Below are 16927 nucleotides of genomic sequence, written 5' to 3'. Positions count from 1 at the left end.
AACTGCTCAGAAACCCCCATGTTACCATACTATTGAAGCAAATCTGTTGGCTGCCAGTGAAACAAAGAGTTCAATTCAAAACCTACTGCCTCATTTCTGAGGCCTTGAAGATCTGTTCTCCTCACTAGGTAGCCCAGAGGATCAAACACTAAATTCCATCACTTGGTCTCCAGACATCCTTCTTCAACCTTCTGACCATACCCAGTAACAAAAAGAAAAAGCTATGGGCAGATGCAGCTGTTCAATGCAAGCCGCACAGCTGTAGAATTCATTCCTGGTCCATCTACGCAAGGAAACTGAGCACAGGTCATTCAGAAGAATGGTCAAACAAGCTACCATTATTAATACGGTTTTCCTCCCACTCCCATAACTGCTCATTCAATTTTTCACTTAGCGCCAAGAAACCTTTGGTGAGCGTGCCCTCTATCAAAATTCCTCAACATAACATTACATAACCTTAAGCGCTCTGTGGGAAGTTGGTTCTTGTGCTGTGAGTCAAGCAGCATCTTACACCCCATCACTTTCCAAGTGCACCAGTTGCCACCACTATTGCTTCACTTTGCACAATGACCCCTGAAGGGTTGGATGGATCTAGGCAGGTGAGGGCAGGATAGGGTGGACATGTAGACACCTCAGTCTAATAACTGTTTGTATTTGTTTATTTTTTGAAGGCATACAAAAGTTAAGAAGGTCCACTGTGGTGCAGTCATGTCCTCCTCTGATCCACAGATGTTCTGCCATTGAGGGTTTCACAGCTTGTCCTTGCGGTGAGCAGGGCGTTTCTTGCAGGCGTCGCTCTCCTGGTAAGCCTTGATTTTTGGGCGGGCATTCATCTTCGCTACGAAGGCCCTGAGGAGTGGGAAATCACTGAGGCACCCTGGGATGAGCTTCGTGTGCACATAGAGGACGTGCAGGAGGTAATAGTCTGCGTATGAGATCTGTGGGGAGAAAACAGAGCAGTGAACAAACCTGTAAGAGACTCCATGACCAGAAACCCAACCAGCAGCCACCCACATGCGTTGAGTAGAATAACAGAGTGAATGGACATTGGGCTCTTTCTGTCTCTTGCGCTTGCTGGGCAGTGAGGGGAGGGCCACAGGAGGGACAGACTCCATGGACAGGAGTCCACACTGCCTCTTTTGCTCTCTGGCCAGTGAGGTGAGCGCTGCAGGAGTGACAGATGCCATGGACTGGAAGTCCACACTATCTGTTTTTCCTCTGGGCAGGGAGGTGAGGCGCTGTGGTGCAAGGGTGCTTGTGTTGCAGGCAGGATGTTTTTTGTACATTAAGGGACACCTTCCGGCACAAAAACAATCCTTAGAGGCTGCTCCCTCTTTCTAAGAGTACTGCATAACAGTGGCATAGCTAGGCCTTTTGCAGCCCGTGGCGGACCCTACCTTTGTCGCCCCACCCAGCTGCATGTAAGAGTAAGGGGGGGGTCCGCCACCCTGAAAACTCATGCAGCCCATGGCAGAACGCCCCTTCACCCCACCTCGCTACTCTGCACTTCCTTGCGTTACTCCACATTTACCAAGCCCCTCAGGGCCAGGCAAGGTGGCCTTGGGTTGCCCTTGTGACGTCCTGCGTGACTCAAGGGCAACGCAATGCAATGATGAATCTGACCCTGTGTTTGACTCTCCAGTGCTCCATGCTCAATGCCGGGAAAAGAAGAGCTCCATGGCTGAGAAGGAGCTAGACAGACTCAAATCAGGACAAGACCTCTCTGTCGCATCATCCCCTGTTTTAATAAACCCTGTGTGATGAGTACCCACAGACGCTCTTCAAGTGGTCTCTATGAGTTGTATGACATTACAACGCGGGCTTTTACCCCGCGTGCCATTACGACGCTGTTTTTACAGCGCAAGTCGTTACAACGACTTGCGCTGTAAGCGCTGGATAGTGGTATAGTTTAATTTTCTATTCCAACTCCAGCCCACGTTACAGTAGGGAAGGTGTAGGAATAGAAAATTAAACTATTCCTTTTCCAACAGCGCCCTCCAGTGCAAGTCGTTGAAACGACTTGCGTTGTAAAAGCAGCGTAGTAATGCCAGCGCGTGGTAATGCCTGCGTTGTGATGGCTGCTCACCTTTGTATGTCAGAATAATATAGTCAAAAATATGATCTGATATAAATACCGGGTCCTACAATTCATTAACAAAAGCTCTGTCCTTTTGGGTAGAAACGTTTTATTACTACCTCCAATGTGGCAATATTTTTGCAAATTATATTTATGACTTCCAATATTTATGTCAGGAGATATTTTGTCCACATTTTCTGGTATCTCACCTCGCTGAGGTCTGGCACTCGAGCTGCCCCACCAGAGCCGGACTCGAAACCAAAATCAGTCTCCACAAGGGACTTCAACCCGGACCCAGACTCCAGGAGCCTTGAGTGGAGTGGGGCTGTGGGGTGTGCTTGGGTCATGGCAGCCTCTCCTGCTCTGAACGCAGCCCCCTAATCTGGCAGCCCACTGGGACAGAATGGCCAATCTGGCCCTGCACACATCACTATTGACACCAAACAAGGAAAAGACCAGTCTGGGTTGTGTGTGTGCTCCTTTGCAGATCAGATATGGCCTAGCAGTTCTGAGTAGATGCTACTTTGGGGCAAGATCAAGTGTGATTTGCATAGTCGCAGTCCCAGTCTGGAGTGGCATGGTCAGGAACAATGCTTAATTTGTAAACAAATAAGTGTCATTGCCCTCGTCAGGAGAACACTGTAACTTGCACCACCCATTGCCCCTGCCAGCTCCGCCACTGACAGTAGCAACACAACTACTACCCATCTGCTCATCTCTTAATTAGACAAACAGCGCCACCAAGTGCCAGAGTGACCTAAGTGCTGGTGATGACAATTAAGTGATGCTGCCAAGCCCCAGAAACCACCGGCTCAAATTAAGCACTTGAACAGAACAGACTGAGAGTAATTACTAGTGTCTGGCACTAATTCAAATATTTAAACCATCGCTGATTTTATTCGCAATACGTTCATGCTTCAGATAGGTGGATTACACTACTACCTTCTGGGCAGTGAGGTCTGTGCCAGAGACAGGTAGATTCCATGCCTACAAAGATTCCTCTGTGTCTCTTTCACTCTCTGGGCAGTGAGGTCCCCGTCTCTCTCACTAGTGTTCAGGGTCTGTCACCTCCACGCTGTGCCAGGGACAGTGTAGTAAGGAGGTTCACACAGGTAAGTTGTAATTACAGGTGATTTATTCAAGCAGGTAACAAGTTGAATAGTTCCAGACAGCAGGTAGTTGAGTTATGAAGGGGAGCCCCACCAGGAGCAGCTGGCCTGCTGCTCAGCCCACGCTCCACTGTCCCTTCACCTCCCTGTGTCCCAGCATTCCAAGGCACATCACGACTCCAACATTCTATAGAGCACAGACACTGGGTGAGCAAGAGGTGTAAATCACATAACAATAACAAGGGTAGAATGCTACATAACCCCTTTCCTTCCACAAGAGAAGCACAAGTCCTGTATTTGAATGATTTGTTACGGGAGAGAACCAAGGAAGAAATAACTAAGAAGAACAACCCTGGAACAGAGTAAATGTCAGAGCAAAGAGAACAAGAAAGGCAGAGTGAAGAGACAGGTGGAAGAAGATGAGGAGGAAGCAAAGAGCAAGCATACACAAATGTGAAAGACCCAAACTCACCAACAACAAATACAATACGGATGCAAAGAAGTGACCGAATAGGAGAGAGCGAAGAGATAGGTGAAAGTAAACGTGGACAAAGTGAAGGGTAAATAAACATGAAAAGAAATGACGCATACTCTCCAACAAAGAGTTAGAATGGAGATAAAAACAGTGATAATGCTGAATAAACAACAAGTGAACAGAAAGACATAGACACACCACAGACTACCCCCAACCATACCCACAGGCCAGGCAAGCAAGGAAGGAAGGACAAGGCACAACACAACCTACACACCAGACTTCCCCAAGACACACAAAATGGACAAGGAAGGAGTTCCCCCTACACAGGGAAGAAATAGGAAGAAACTACAATGAGGGAAAGACTAGAGGGAAAGACTAGAGACAAGGGAAGACTAACAACCAATAGTAGTCCAGATAACAAGGAAGCAAAGAATGCTACATTGACCAGAGTCCTTAGGGCGACACCGCCGGTGTGTGAGTAGTGTGCGACCCCACCCCCATTTGTAACTTTAAAGCTCCTGTGAGCAGTGGGCTGACGAGCCTGGGATCCCGCACCTACGCGCCTGAGTGGTACTATACCTGGCAGATATTGGCAGCCATCAGCAACCCCAGTACACGGCCTATCCCTGCTGATGAGGGGTGATACCCCGAAACACGTGTCCAGGGATGGCGAAGACAGCGAAGATAGCAGAAGATCGAAAGATGATGCATCGTGAACACTTTACTACATTGACCAGAGTCCTTAGTGGCGACACCGCCGGTGTGTGATTAGTGTGCGACCCCACCCCCATTTGTAACTTTAAAGCTCCCGTGAGCAGTGGGCTGACGAGCCTGGGATCCCGCACCTACGCGCCTGAGTGGTACTATACCTAACAGATATTGGCAAGCATCGGCAACCCCAGTACACGGCCTATCCCTGCTGACGAGGGGTGAAACCCCGAAACACGTGTCCAGGGATGGGGAAGACAGCGAAGATAGCAGAAGATCGAAAGATGATGCATCGCGAACACTTTACTACATTGACCAGAGTCCTTAGGGGCGACACCGCCGGTGTGTGAGTAGTGTGCGACCCCACCCCCATTTGTAAATTTAAAGCTCCAGTGAGCAGTGGGCTGACGAGCCTGGGATCCCGCACCTACGCGCCTGAGTGGTACTATACCTGGCAGATATTGGCAGCCATCGGCAACCCCAGTACACGGCCTATCCCTGCTGACGAGGGGTGATACCCCGAAACACGTGTCCAGGGATGGCGAAGACAGCGAAGATAGCAGAAGATCGAAAGATGATGCATCGTGAACACTTTACTACATTGACCAGAGTCCTTAGGGGCGACACCGCCGGTGTGTGAGTAGTGTGCGACCCCACTCCCATTTGTAACTTTAAAGCTCCCGTGAGCAGTGGGCTGACGAGCCTGGGATCCCGCACCTACGCGCCTGAGTGGTACTATACCTGGCAGATATTGGCAGCCATCGGCAACCCCAGTACACGGCCTATCCCTGCTGACGAGGGGCGATACCCCGAAACACGTGTCCAGGGATGGCGAAGACAGTGAAGATAGCAGAAGATCGAAAGATGATGCATCGCAAACACTTTACTACATTGACCAGAGTCCTTAGCGGCGACACCGCCGGTGTGTGAGTAGTGTGCGACCCCACCCCCATTTGTAACTTTAAAGCTCCCGTGAGCAGTGGGCTGACGAGCCTTGGATCCCGCACCTACGCGCCTGAGTGGTACTATACCTAACAGATATTGGCAGCCATCGGCAACCCCAGTACACGGCCTATACCTGCTGACGAGGAATGATACCCCGAAACACGTGTCCAGGGATGGCGAAGACAGCGAAGATAGCAGAAGATCGAAAGATGATGCATCGCAAACACTTTACTACATTGACCAGAGTCCTTAGGGGCGACACCGCCGGTGTGTGAGTAGTGTGCGACCCCACCCCCATTTGTAACAACCAATAGTAGTCCAGATAACAAGGATGCAAAGAATGTGTAACATCACGAGGAGAACAGAACAGGTGAGAAAATAGAGAAAGAGAAAATAAAATACAAAAGAGTATAAGTCTACTTCCCCCACTTTCATAATGATAATAAAATGAGTAAGAGAATAACGTAGTATGTTCAACAATGTAAAATTGCGTAAGCATGACATATTAAGAAAATGACAGCTAATGGGATTAAGACCCCTAATGTGATAGCCCGTGTAGGGACAATCCCAATGTAGAGGTCACATAATGTGAAATGTAGTAATGGGACTATAACCCATAAGACACACCCTGTGTGAGGGCAGAAGTGTAAGCAAGAATGTGACTGAAATCCAATGACCTTCACCTAGTGTAGGAGAGTAGGGTCTGCTATCCTATGGTCACCCCAATTTTTGCTTTTTGCTTCACTGGTTTTCGACTTAATGTGGCTGTGGGCCTGCTAATCAGACCCCCAGCCTGCTGTTCTCTCTCTAAATTCACAGACATGTACTATAGGTACATAACCAATTTGGTACTGGACACCTTGTCAGCCCCTATCCAGTGCACCCTAGGTGCCAAGGGCATAGGTGCATCCAAGGCCTACCAGGGGCTGCAGCATATCTTTTGCCACCCCTGGCTGGTACTTAAATCGACACAACTGGCTGTTCCCACAGCTGGGGCAAGGTGGTGTACTCACCCCTTGCTTGGATGTAGTATACCGATGTCTAAACCTATATCTGGACACATCTATACCTATCAGTCACTCCTATGGCAGGCCTTTACAGGCCTGGAGGCAGAGTGCTTGGTTTTATGTGAGATGGTGCTCTAGCATGACTTGAGCCTGACTGCAGTGTTGGGACAAATTCCTTAATGCTGTTCCAGTGATACTGCCATACCATATACTCTTAAGTGCATTATAATCCTTACGTTTATTGCAACTCTGGTTTGGCTTTATCAAAACATGTCGTGTTTGGTGTCATACACATTGGAATACTATCCCCTTGCCAGTCCTGGTAATGGGGATAGCATCCCACCCTTCTAGAGGCTGCAGGCATGTTACTTTACTAAAACGCGGTTAATCCTAACCAGAGCCCCAGCATCACAAAATGGATGCTGCTGCCACAAACACATGTCTGACCTCCTGCTGCTGACCGAAACTTGGCAGAGGATGCCTAGACAAAGGGTTTCCTGTCACAGGGAGGTGTCACACCACCCCAGACAGGAGATAGTGGATTGTAGCAGGGAGGGTTGAATGAAACTAGACACTGCCTGGGGCGCACAAGGTGTCCCTGGGCAGATTCCAGTCAAACCGGTTCTGGGGCACTCCTGCCCCAGTCTTGGCGAGAAGCTGGACAAAGGGAAAGGGGTGTAACCACCCCCTTCCCAGGTCCCACCCATAGGAGGGACCTAGCAGGTAATCCAGCCCCTTGACTCGACTTAAAAGTAGGAGCTGTGCCAATGCACATCAGATTATCCTGACTGAAACTTATGAAACAAAACTCTGGACCCTTCGACATACCACTCCTCGTGAAAGACTGAAGAATCTCCCTTGTGGTCAAGGAGTGACCACCCTGTGCAAACAGGCACCATCCAGCACCTCGACGTTTGTTTTGTTGCAGTTCCCGCCGGAACTCGAGCGACAGAGATCAACAAGACCTAGCGTGCCTGCTTTCTAACAGCCCGATCCACAGTCCCTGCAGAGCTGAGACCCGTGGAGGCGACCTGAAGCGTGGGAGCGGCCATCTTGGAGAAACAACGAAGCGCTGAACGTGCAGCATCCAAGCCCCCCTCAAATCTGTACATTGGAGTCTTAGAATTCCAGCCCCAAGCAGCTTGTGCACTGAAGCTCACCCCTCCACACTCGACGAGTGCTGCGTGGGGCCCTTTTCATTTTTCTGCTCGACGCGTTGGTCTGGTCGCTTGCCTGTTGGCTAGTGGCCCCAGTACCGACGAAACCTTGAATTTACACAGCTAGTCTGGTTGCTCCAGACTGGCACTCGCTCCCCTAAAAAGGAGCGCCCGCTCAGACCTTGCTGGTCCGAGTGTTAAGCCATCTTTGAATCCTGCATGGGTTGCCTTTGCCAAGGCTTGTTGACTCTGATCTTGAAGCTGACACCGCCAACAGCAAGAGCCTTTGTGGGACAGCTCGTGATTCACTCCAGGCCATCCTCGGTGCCCCAGAGACCATGTGGCAGTGGAGAGAAGCTACACGACATTGACCTGATTGCGCCCGACATTGCCTGGTTCCTTCCTGGTTGTTTCCTGGTCACTGGCTAGTGACCCAGACTCTGTCCCCTCTGCTTTCAGGTACTCTACAACTTCGATCCACCCTTGGATCGCACCGGACACTTCTCTTCTGGACGCCTGCAGCATCTTCATCTCAAGGCACCCTAGATCTTCGTGACGAAACCCGACACACCTTTGCACCTGTGCACCCGCTTCCTGTGGGTGAGGTAACTCTTGAACGCCGGGGCTCCTGTAGTGTTTTACACCTCTAGTGTCTAAGTCTAAAGTTTTGTCCTTCTAGCCCAGTCGGAAGACTCTTAAAACTGTAACTCGATAACTTTTACGCACCATTGACTTTACATTGGTGCAAGCTTGTGCTTTAGGCACTGCACTCGAATCCCGCGGGCTACTCCCGCCCTAACTGCTGTTAGTGCATCGTAGTCCAAGAGATTCCAAAGGCCCTAGGCCTTACCCCAGATTGATTAGTGATTGTTATACCACTTTTTTGATATATGGTTTGAGTGGCCACCGACCTCATCCAAAACGTGCAACTTGTCTATGTTAAACTGTGCTTTTATTTAAACGCTTGTGCTTCATTGCTCATAAAGAGTAGTGGGGATTATTCTAAGAATAAATACATATATTTTGATAATATATAACTTGTGTGGTGTCCCTTCATTTGGTATTATGGGATTGTATATGGTAAAACAGCTTGCTTCACTCCCCCTCTGAAGTTAAGCCTTTAGGCTGCTTACTCCATGCTACCCCTAGGATAGCTTGTCTATAAGGTTGACTTACAACCACCACCATAAGGGATTGTTTGGACTGATATAAGGTGCCCCCAGAACTGGAGACATCATACATCAGGCCAACTTCTCACATTGCTGAGCAGCGGTACGGATTCAAGCTTTGCTGTTGTTTTACCTTTGCAATCTTATATCAAATTGAAAGATCACATTAAGTACCTCTAGGTACATATAAATAAAAGCTTAGCATATTTAAGTTCTACTGAACTATGTGGTTGTAGGTAGAAGGGCTTAGCACACCCTGACTACAACTCACTAGCAAGGGACAGTAGGAAAACACTTAGTGTAGGTAAGTGCATCACTTACACCTCACTAGAGTCATGTCTGGCACAGGTGAAGCTACAGGCTCTCTACCTGTGACGGTTGACCCTCCACAGGCAACCTCCAACTATGACAAATTCAGCCACAGAGACTTGAGTGCCTTGTGCACGGCAAGGAAGCTGAGAAAGGGTCACAACCCAACCATTCCTATCATGATAGCCATCCTAGAAACGGATGATCTTGAGAGAAACAGAATAGTTCCCTCAGTGTCAGGAGAAGGAGTGAACCCCCTAGATAATGAGAACACCTCCCCAGAAGTAGACAATGAGGAAGTAGACCCTGAATCAGAAGGTGAAGAGTCCGATCATGGTCAAGGGGATACCCAGGTACCAGTGGTAAGGCTTAGCCAAGCCAACTTGGACCTACATGGAAATGGAGAGGGCCAGCACCTCCCCAGAGTACATAACCGAATTCTCCCAGGCAATAGGAGAGAGAGAAGCCCTTCCAGGGATTCTCACATTTCTAGTGCCTCAAGGGAATCACAGAGAGGAATGACTTCCCCTCAAAGAAGAGAGCATAAAGCCAGGATGAGAGCAGTTAATCTCCAGATAGAGAGAGAGGAATTAGCCCTGGCCAAAGCTAGACTTGCTCTGGCAAGAGAGCAGAGATTGAGTGGGGAGACTCCCACTCGTGGCAGCATTATCCCCAGGGATAAAGATAGGTCCAATGATCATAGAAACCTGAGTAAGATTGTGCCCCCTACAGAGCTGGGGATGATATCCACAAATGGATAACTGCTCTTGAGAGGGCTTGAATGGTACAGCAGGTCCCCCAAGATCAGTGGGCAGCAATCTTGTGGCTTTCCTTTTCTGAGAAAGGGAGAGACAGGCTCCTCACAGTTAGACCTGACGATGCTAAAAACTACTCTGTCTTGAAGAGTGCTCTTATTGAAGGGTTTGGCCTAACCACTGATCAATACAGGTTGTTGTTCAGAGACACCCAAAAAGCACAGACTCAAGACTGGACTGATTTCGTTGATTGTGCCACTAAGGCTCTGGAGGGTTGGTTGCAGGGAAGTAAAGTTTCAGACTATACAGGATTGTACAATCTTAAAATGAGAAACCAGATCCTTAATAACTGTACAAACCAGCTGTTGCATCAACACCTTGTAGACTCTGATCTGACCTCTCCCCAAGAATTGGGAAAGAAGGCAGACAAATTGGTCAGAACAAGGGTTAAGCAGATACCCCAGAACCAAGGAGGTGATCAGAAGAAAGCAGACCAGAAGGGTGGAGATAAGAAAGAAAAAGACCAGAAGTCTTCTACAGGCCCCCAAAATAGTAATAAGGAGGGTGGTTCCCAGAATGGTAACAAGAAAAAAAAGAAGAATGATGGCCCAAAGAAACCTTGGTGCAACTTTTGCAAGTCCACTTCTCATTGGGGAAGTGAATGCACTAAGAGAAATCCAGCCCCTACCACTGCAGTCCCTAAGACACCTGCACCCCTTAGTACAGTTATCAGTGGTAGTGCACAACCCAAGGCTATAGTAGGGTTAACCCTGGGTACTGAGATGGAAACTAGCTTAGTCAGAGTCCCTACTCAGGCAGTTCTGATCTGTGAGGGGGACATAGCCATGTCCTCTGCTATAAGTCCTAATAACTTGGGCAAGTACAGGCAGACGCCTTTAATTAATGAGAAGCTGGCTCAGGCCTACAGGGACACTTGTGCCAGTGTCACTATGGTGACACCTAACTTTGTGGACCCTGAACAGATGATACTAGGTGAGAATTACCTAGTGACCAATGCAAGCAATGCCACTACTACACACAGTGTGGCTTTTGTTAACTTCTCCTGGGGAGGGGTAACTGGCCTCAAGAAAGTTGTTGTTAGTGCAGACCTGCCAGCTGATTGTTTGTTGGGCAATGATCTTGAGGAATCCTTATGGTCAGAAGTGGAGCACAGGACTCATGCAGAAATGGTAGGGATTTCAGCCCATGTCCTTGCTGTAACCAGGTCCCAGGCCAAGAAGTGCCTACCTGAACCTGTGGTGGATCTTGAAACAATAGACCAACCACAACCCAAGAGAAGGAGCAAGAGGGTCAAGGCAGTGACTTCTCACTTGCCCCAGGTTGAGGATCAGACCTCACAGGAGGGTGATTCTGTGATCTAAGAGGAGACTGTCTCTGAAGAGCTTGAACCTGATCAGGTTGCGTTTCTGGGGACAGGGGGACCCTCAAGGGCAGACCTGGGGCAGGCTCAGTTGACTTGCCCTTCACTTGAACCCCTCAGACAGCAAGCTGCTGCTGAGGCTGCTGGGAATGCTCAAGGTACCCATAGAGTTTATTGGGATGATGGACTCCTTTATTCAGAGGCTAGAGACCCCAAGCCTGGTGCAACCAGGAGGTTGGTTATACCTCTGCAATTTAGGGGCTTCTTTCTAACCTTGGCCCATGATATTCTCCTTGCAGTACACTTAGGCCAGAACAAGACTTGGGACAGGCTCGTCCCCCACTTTCACTGGCCTCACATGTCAGAAGATACCAAGGAGTTTTGTCGCTCCTGTGTCACCTGCCAAGCCAGTGGCAAATCAGGTGGCACCACAAAGGCCCCCCTTATACCTCTACCTGTGGTGGGGGTGCCCTTTGAGAGAGCTGGGATTGACATTGTTGGACCAATGGATCCCCAAACAGCATCTGGGCACAGATTTATACTGGTGGTAGTGGATCATGCCACCAGGTACCCAGAGGCAATTCCCCTGAGGACCACAACAGCTCCTGTTGTGGCAAGGGCCTTACTTGGAGTTTTCTCCAGGGTGGGCTTTCCAAAGGAGGTACTTTCAGATAGAGGTACTAACTTCATGTCTGGATACTTAAAAGCAATGTGGAAAGAGTGTGGTGTGAACTATACGTTCACCACACCCTATCATCCTCAGGGCAATGGGCTTGTGGAGAGATTCAACAAGACCCTAAAGGGAATGATAAAATGATTACCTGAAAAGCTCAGGCGTAGATGGGATATCCTTTTACCCTGCTTACTCTTTGCTTACAGAGAGGTCCCACAGAAGGGGGTTGGCTACAGCCCTTTTGAACTTTTGTTTGGCCACCCTGTGAGGGGTCCATTGTGTCTTGTGAAGGAAGGATGGGAGTTACCTCTCAAAAAGCCTAAACTTGATATTGTGGACTATGTACTTGGTCTCCACTCCAGGATGGCTGAATACATGGAGAAAGCATCCAAAAACCTGGAGGTCAGTCAAGAATTACAAAAAGCTTGGCATGACCAAAAAGCTGTTCTGACTGAGTACCAGCCAGGGCAGAAGGTGTGGGTGTTGGAGCCAGTGGGCCCAGCAGCTCTCCAGGACAAATGGTCTGGACCCTACACCATACTGGAAAAGAAGGGAGAGGTCACCTACTTGGTGGATCTTGGAACCCCTAGGAGCCCCCACAGGGTGCTCCATGTGAACAGTTTGAAAGCATTTGTTGACAGTGAAAGCATGGGTTTACTCATGGCTACAGATGGGGATCAGGAGGAAGAGAGTGACCCTCTCCCAGACCTGCTTTCCCAAAACCCTGATGATGGCTCAGTAGAAGGAGTAGCCTTGGCAGGCAGCCTCACTGACCAGCAACAGATGGACTGCAGACAGGTTCTGCAAGCCCATAGACACATGTTTTCACTTACACCCAGTCAAACTAACTGGTACACCCATGTGGTGGATAGTGGGGACAGTCTGCCTGTGAAGAATAAAATCTACAGGCAACCTGACCATGTCAGGGATTGTATAAAGGCTGAGGTGCAGAAAATGTTAGACCTTGGAGTGATTGAGCCATCAGAGAGCCCCTGGGCCAGCCCAGTAGTCCTTGTGCCAAAACCTCATACCAAAGATGGAAAGAGAGAAATTAGATTGTGTGTGGACTATAGAGGGCTCAATGCTGTCACTTGGACAGATGCTCATCCCATTCCAAGGGCAGATGAGCTCATTGATAAGCTGGCTTCTGCCACATATCTGAGCACATTTGATTTGACAGCTGGCTATTGGCAAATCAGGTTAGCTGAGGAGTCTAAGGCCAAAACAGCATTCTCTGCCCCCAGTGGACATTATCAGTTTGTGGTGATGCCCTTTGGTTTGAAGAATGCACCTGCCACCTTCCAAATGTTGGTGAATCAAGTCCTTTCTGGGTTGGATGACTTTTGTGCAGCATATCTGGATGATATTGCTGTCTTTAGCTCTACCTGGGAGGATCACCTGATCCACCTGAAGAAGGTTCTGGAGGCCCTGCAAAAGGCAGGCCTGACTATCAAGGCTACCAAGTGCCAGATAGGGCAGTGCAAGGTTGTGTACTTGGGCCACCTAGTAAGTGGGGGTCAAGTTCAACCATTGGAGAGCAAGCTCCAGGCCATACAGGACTGATGTTAGCGACAGCTTGCTAATAGGGTGATGAAATTATCGCGCTTTGCGGCAAACGGCGATAATTTCATTTCGCCTGCCTTGATAATATGCCCCTTAATTCCCCTTCACCGCAAGGCATGCAGCTAATACAACACTGCGCACATGATCAGTATATGCAGGTGCATAGAGGGAAAGCATGGCGGCACGCATTGTACGGAGTGGTAAGAATGCGCGCACTTTAACCGTCTTCTGGCTCATTTTCAGACGGCAAAGCAGCGGTTAAACTTCCACAAAGCAGGCAGGTCTCAAAGAAAGAGAGTAATAATGGACAAAGCTTGCCTTACCTGCAATGTCCCACCCCAGTCGCTAGAAGCGCGACAATAGGCACGGCGTCAGACGATATGTTGGCTGATAGACACAGTAAAAACAAAAACACAACGTGGTGAAATTTACGTACCAGTGAATACGCCATTGATAACTGTGCAACTAGACACACGTCTCGATAGGTTACCTGTTACCAATCACACAGAGAACCTCTTCAAGGTGTGGACAAAATGGAATTTCCATTGCGCAAAGTGCAACAAGAAATAACTTTACTTACACAATGTAGAATTCAGACAGCTCCTCCACAGAAACATTTTCCTACAGCCGGCAGACTAACATGGATAGGAAACAGCTGCCAGAAAATTGTAGTGAGAACACTCCAGCTTGATGTGGATAAGTACAAAGTCCATGAAAAATGTCAATAAGCGTAGAACGCTTTAACTGTGGCTGTCAGATGGAAAAACACTTGTGGGCCATATGTAACAAGCAAAATTGCATCCGCAAACGCCGAAATTCGCAGAATTTCGGCGTTTGCGAATGCAATTTTGCCAAAGGGTATGTATTAAGACAAAATAAAGAATCGCAAAATTTGCGATTCCTTATTTTGCGATTGCACTTAAGGAATCGCACATTTTGCACCAATCGCAAATTTTGCACCAAAAAAGTGCAATTTGGCCTTAAGAATTCGCAAATTACCACCAACGTCAAGTTGGTGGTAATTTGCGATTTCTTTGAAAAATTCACTTTTTTGCATTTTTCAAAGAGCAATGTGAAGCACATACATGCCTTAAGGGCACGTATGTGCAACACATGTGCACCCATGCTTATTTCAGGGGTGCAGTATGGTGTCCTTTTGACACCCCTGCACCCTTGAAATTATTCTCAATTTGCGAGTCTCAAATTGCGAATCGCAAATTGAGAATAACTTCCCATTCATTCCTATGGGCCTCCTGGCCCATAGAAATGAATGCGAAAGTATTACTTAATTGCGATTCGCATTTTGCTAATCGCAAGTAAGAAATATTAAGAAATCGCAAATAAATTGTGATTTCTTACATACATCCCTATTTGCAATTCTCAAATAGCGATTTCTAAAAAATCGCTATTTGAGAATCGCAAATGAGGATGTTGATACATATGGCCCTATAGTCCTTAGGTAGTAATACATATTGGTACTGTGTGTCACTGGGTCTGTCTCCCCTATGCATTGGGTGTGACAGGCTCCAGGACCCATCTCGTGTGTGTCACTGGGTCTGTCGCCTCCATGCAGTGTGTGAGACAGGCTCTAAGGCCCCTCTAGTGTGTGTCACTGGGTCTGTCATCTCCATGCAGTGTGTGTGACAGGCTCCAAGGCTGCTCTTGTTTCTGTCACTGGGTCTGTCTCCTCCATGCAGTGGGTGTGACAGGCTCTAAGGCCCCTCTAGTGTGTGTCACTGGGTCTGTCGCCTCCATGCAGTGTGTGTGACAGGCTCCGAAGCCCATCTTGTGTGTCACTGAGTCTGTCACCTCCATGCCGTGGGCATGACAGGCTCCAAAGTCAATCTTGTATCTGTCTCTGGATCTGTCATTTCCATGCAGTGGGTGTGACAGGCTCCAAGGGACCATCTTGTCCGTCACTGGGTCTGTCGCCTCCATGCAATGGGTGTGACAGGCTCCAAGGCCCATCTTGTGTCCGTCACTGGGTCTGTCGCCTCCATGCAGTGGGTGTGACAGGATCCAAGGCCAATCTTGTGTGTGTCACTCGGCCGGTCGCAACCATGCACTGGCTGTGAAAGGCACTATTGTCAAGAAATCTCTCATCCACACTCCTCTTGAGGCTCTCTGCCCTGGTTAATAAATATACAGATGTTTTTTATGTTTTGTCATCGCCCCCTCACAACCAGACAAGGAACTGGAAAGAGGCGCCCCTGCTGCCCAGTCAGCAGAACTCCAGGCCTCTCAGATGCAGTTCCCACTTTCTGTCACTAGAGGGGGCTCATGTGCACTTCGGATGGTGCCATTTCCTCTTCTGACCCTCCTACTCATAGGCACAGGGCAGCCACCTGTAGCCCCTGCAGCACATGGGGGCCCCACTCTGCAGTGAGCCCTAATGTCAGTGCATGTCTGTGAGGCATTGATAATCCCAGCTTCCCCTCACCCCTGTTCTACCACTGCTCTTACCTGACTTCCTGCGACAAAGCCCCCTGGATGTTCAGAGAGGATGCGTTCGAACGGGCGCAGCTGATTGGGCAGGTCTGCGATGAACTTTTCTCTTCCGGTTTCCTGCAGTGAGAGATCAATAATATTAGAACACGGCGCCCCCTGTAGGGCGAACGATGCACGAGGCACACCATGGTGGAACAGTTGTGCTCATCACAGTTTGAGCCTTTTTGCTTGAGTTTTATACCGAATGCACTTGAGGCTGTGGAAACAGATTCAACAGGGCCCTCCTAGTATGCGTTTATCTCCAGGGCAGTGGCATTAGGGTTGGATGTACTTCAGTGGGACCCTGCAGTGATCTGGGGGATTAAATATTACCGAGATAAAACCCACTGATGTGGAACATCCCTCTCTGCTTTTGTGGTCTGGACTGTGGGAGCACTGGCATATCCTACTGGGCGGGCATGGACCCTGTTGGTGGTTGTGAGTGTATTTTTTTTGGTGCTTGGGTGTCCCCCACAAGTGATAAAGTCACTATCATGTTAGGTCCAGGAAAAGATTCCAGTCATTTACCCTGAGCTCATCTATTGGTAGCTGTGGCACAGAGCAGACAGACCTAACTTAGAGACAATGTGTAAAGCACTTAGAAGTTCCAAACCAGTTACAAAGTGGTAAACCCCAAAATATAAAAATCCAAATTCAATTTAGAAAAATAGAGCAAAAGGTAACAAAGAAAATGACACCCAATGACAAAAATCCATTAGGTGGAACTGCAGATGATTTTTTAAAGATTTTAGTGAAAGAGATTTAAGTGAATGGCTGTCAATGGTCGTGGTGGAGCAGACATGGGCACGATTTGAGGCCGACCACAAAGGAGCATGGGTCGGACACACCAAGTATATTGGTCCCACTAGTACCTGGAATTATGGAAGTTCCAAAATGTTTCCGAGTTCCAATCTGAAAAGGGACTATGTTATTTTTCTGAAAAAAAACTTCTTCTCTGCTCAAGTCAAACTTGAAAACCAGCCTGACGGTGCGGAACTGTTGGTTGGATACTTTAATCAGTCACTCCCCTTGGAGCTCTGGATCAAAAGTTTTGAAAAAGTTCCCAAACTTCTTTTGGTGCTCAAAAAAACACACAATGGGTGGATATGTGG

General features: G+C 48.4%; 1 protein-coding gene across 2 annotated transcripts in view; it reads right to left on the bottom strand.

Moving 5' to 3' along the window:
- Window positions 1–641: 641 nt before the first annotated feature.
- Window positions 642–16927, bottom strand: part of LOC144811516 (glutathione S-transferase P-like) — a 71555-nt gene continuing 55269 nt past the window's right edge. For both annotated transcript variants that reach the window (XM_078673865.1, XM_078673873.1), the window contains 2 exons: window positions 15792–15893; window positions 642–938 (listed from right to left, as the gene is read on the bottom strand). In XM_078673865.1, coding sequence (XP_078529991.1) covers window positions 750–938; window positions 15792–15893 — 291 coding nt within the window. In that variant the 3' untranslated portion in view covers window positions 642–749. The remainder of the gene's footprint in view (window positions 939–15791; window positions 15894–16927) is intronic.

The sequence above is a fragment of the Lissotriton helveticus genome, chromosome 1_1 (assembly GCF_964261635.1).
Source record: "Lissotriton helveticus chromosome 1_1, aLisHel1.1, whole genome shotgun sequence".
In the NCBI taxonomy this organism is placed as follows: domain Eukaryota; kingdom Metazoa; phylum Chordata; class Amphibia; order Caudata; family Salamandridae; genus Lissotriton; species Lissotriton helveticus.
Note: the sequence above shows the minus strand (reverse complement) of the source record. Positions and strands in the feature narration are given on the sequence as shown.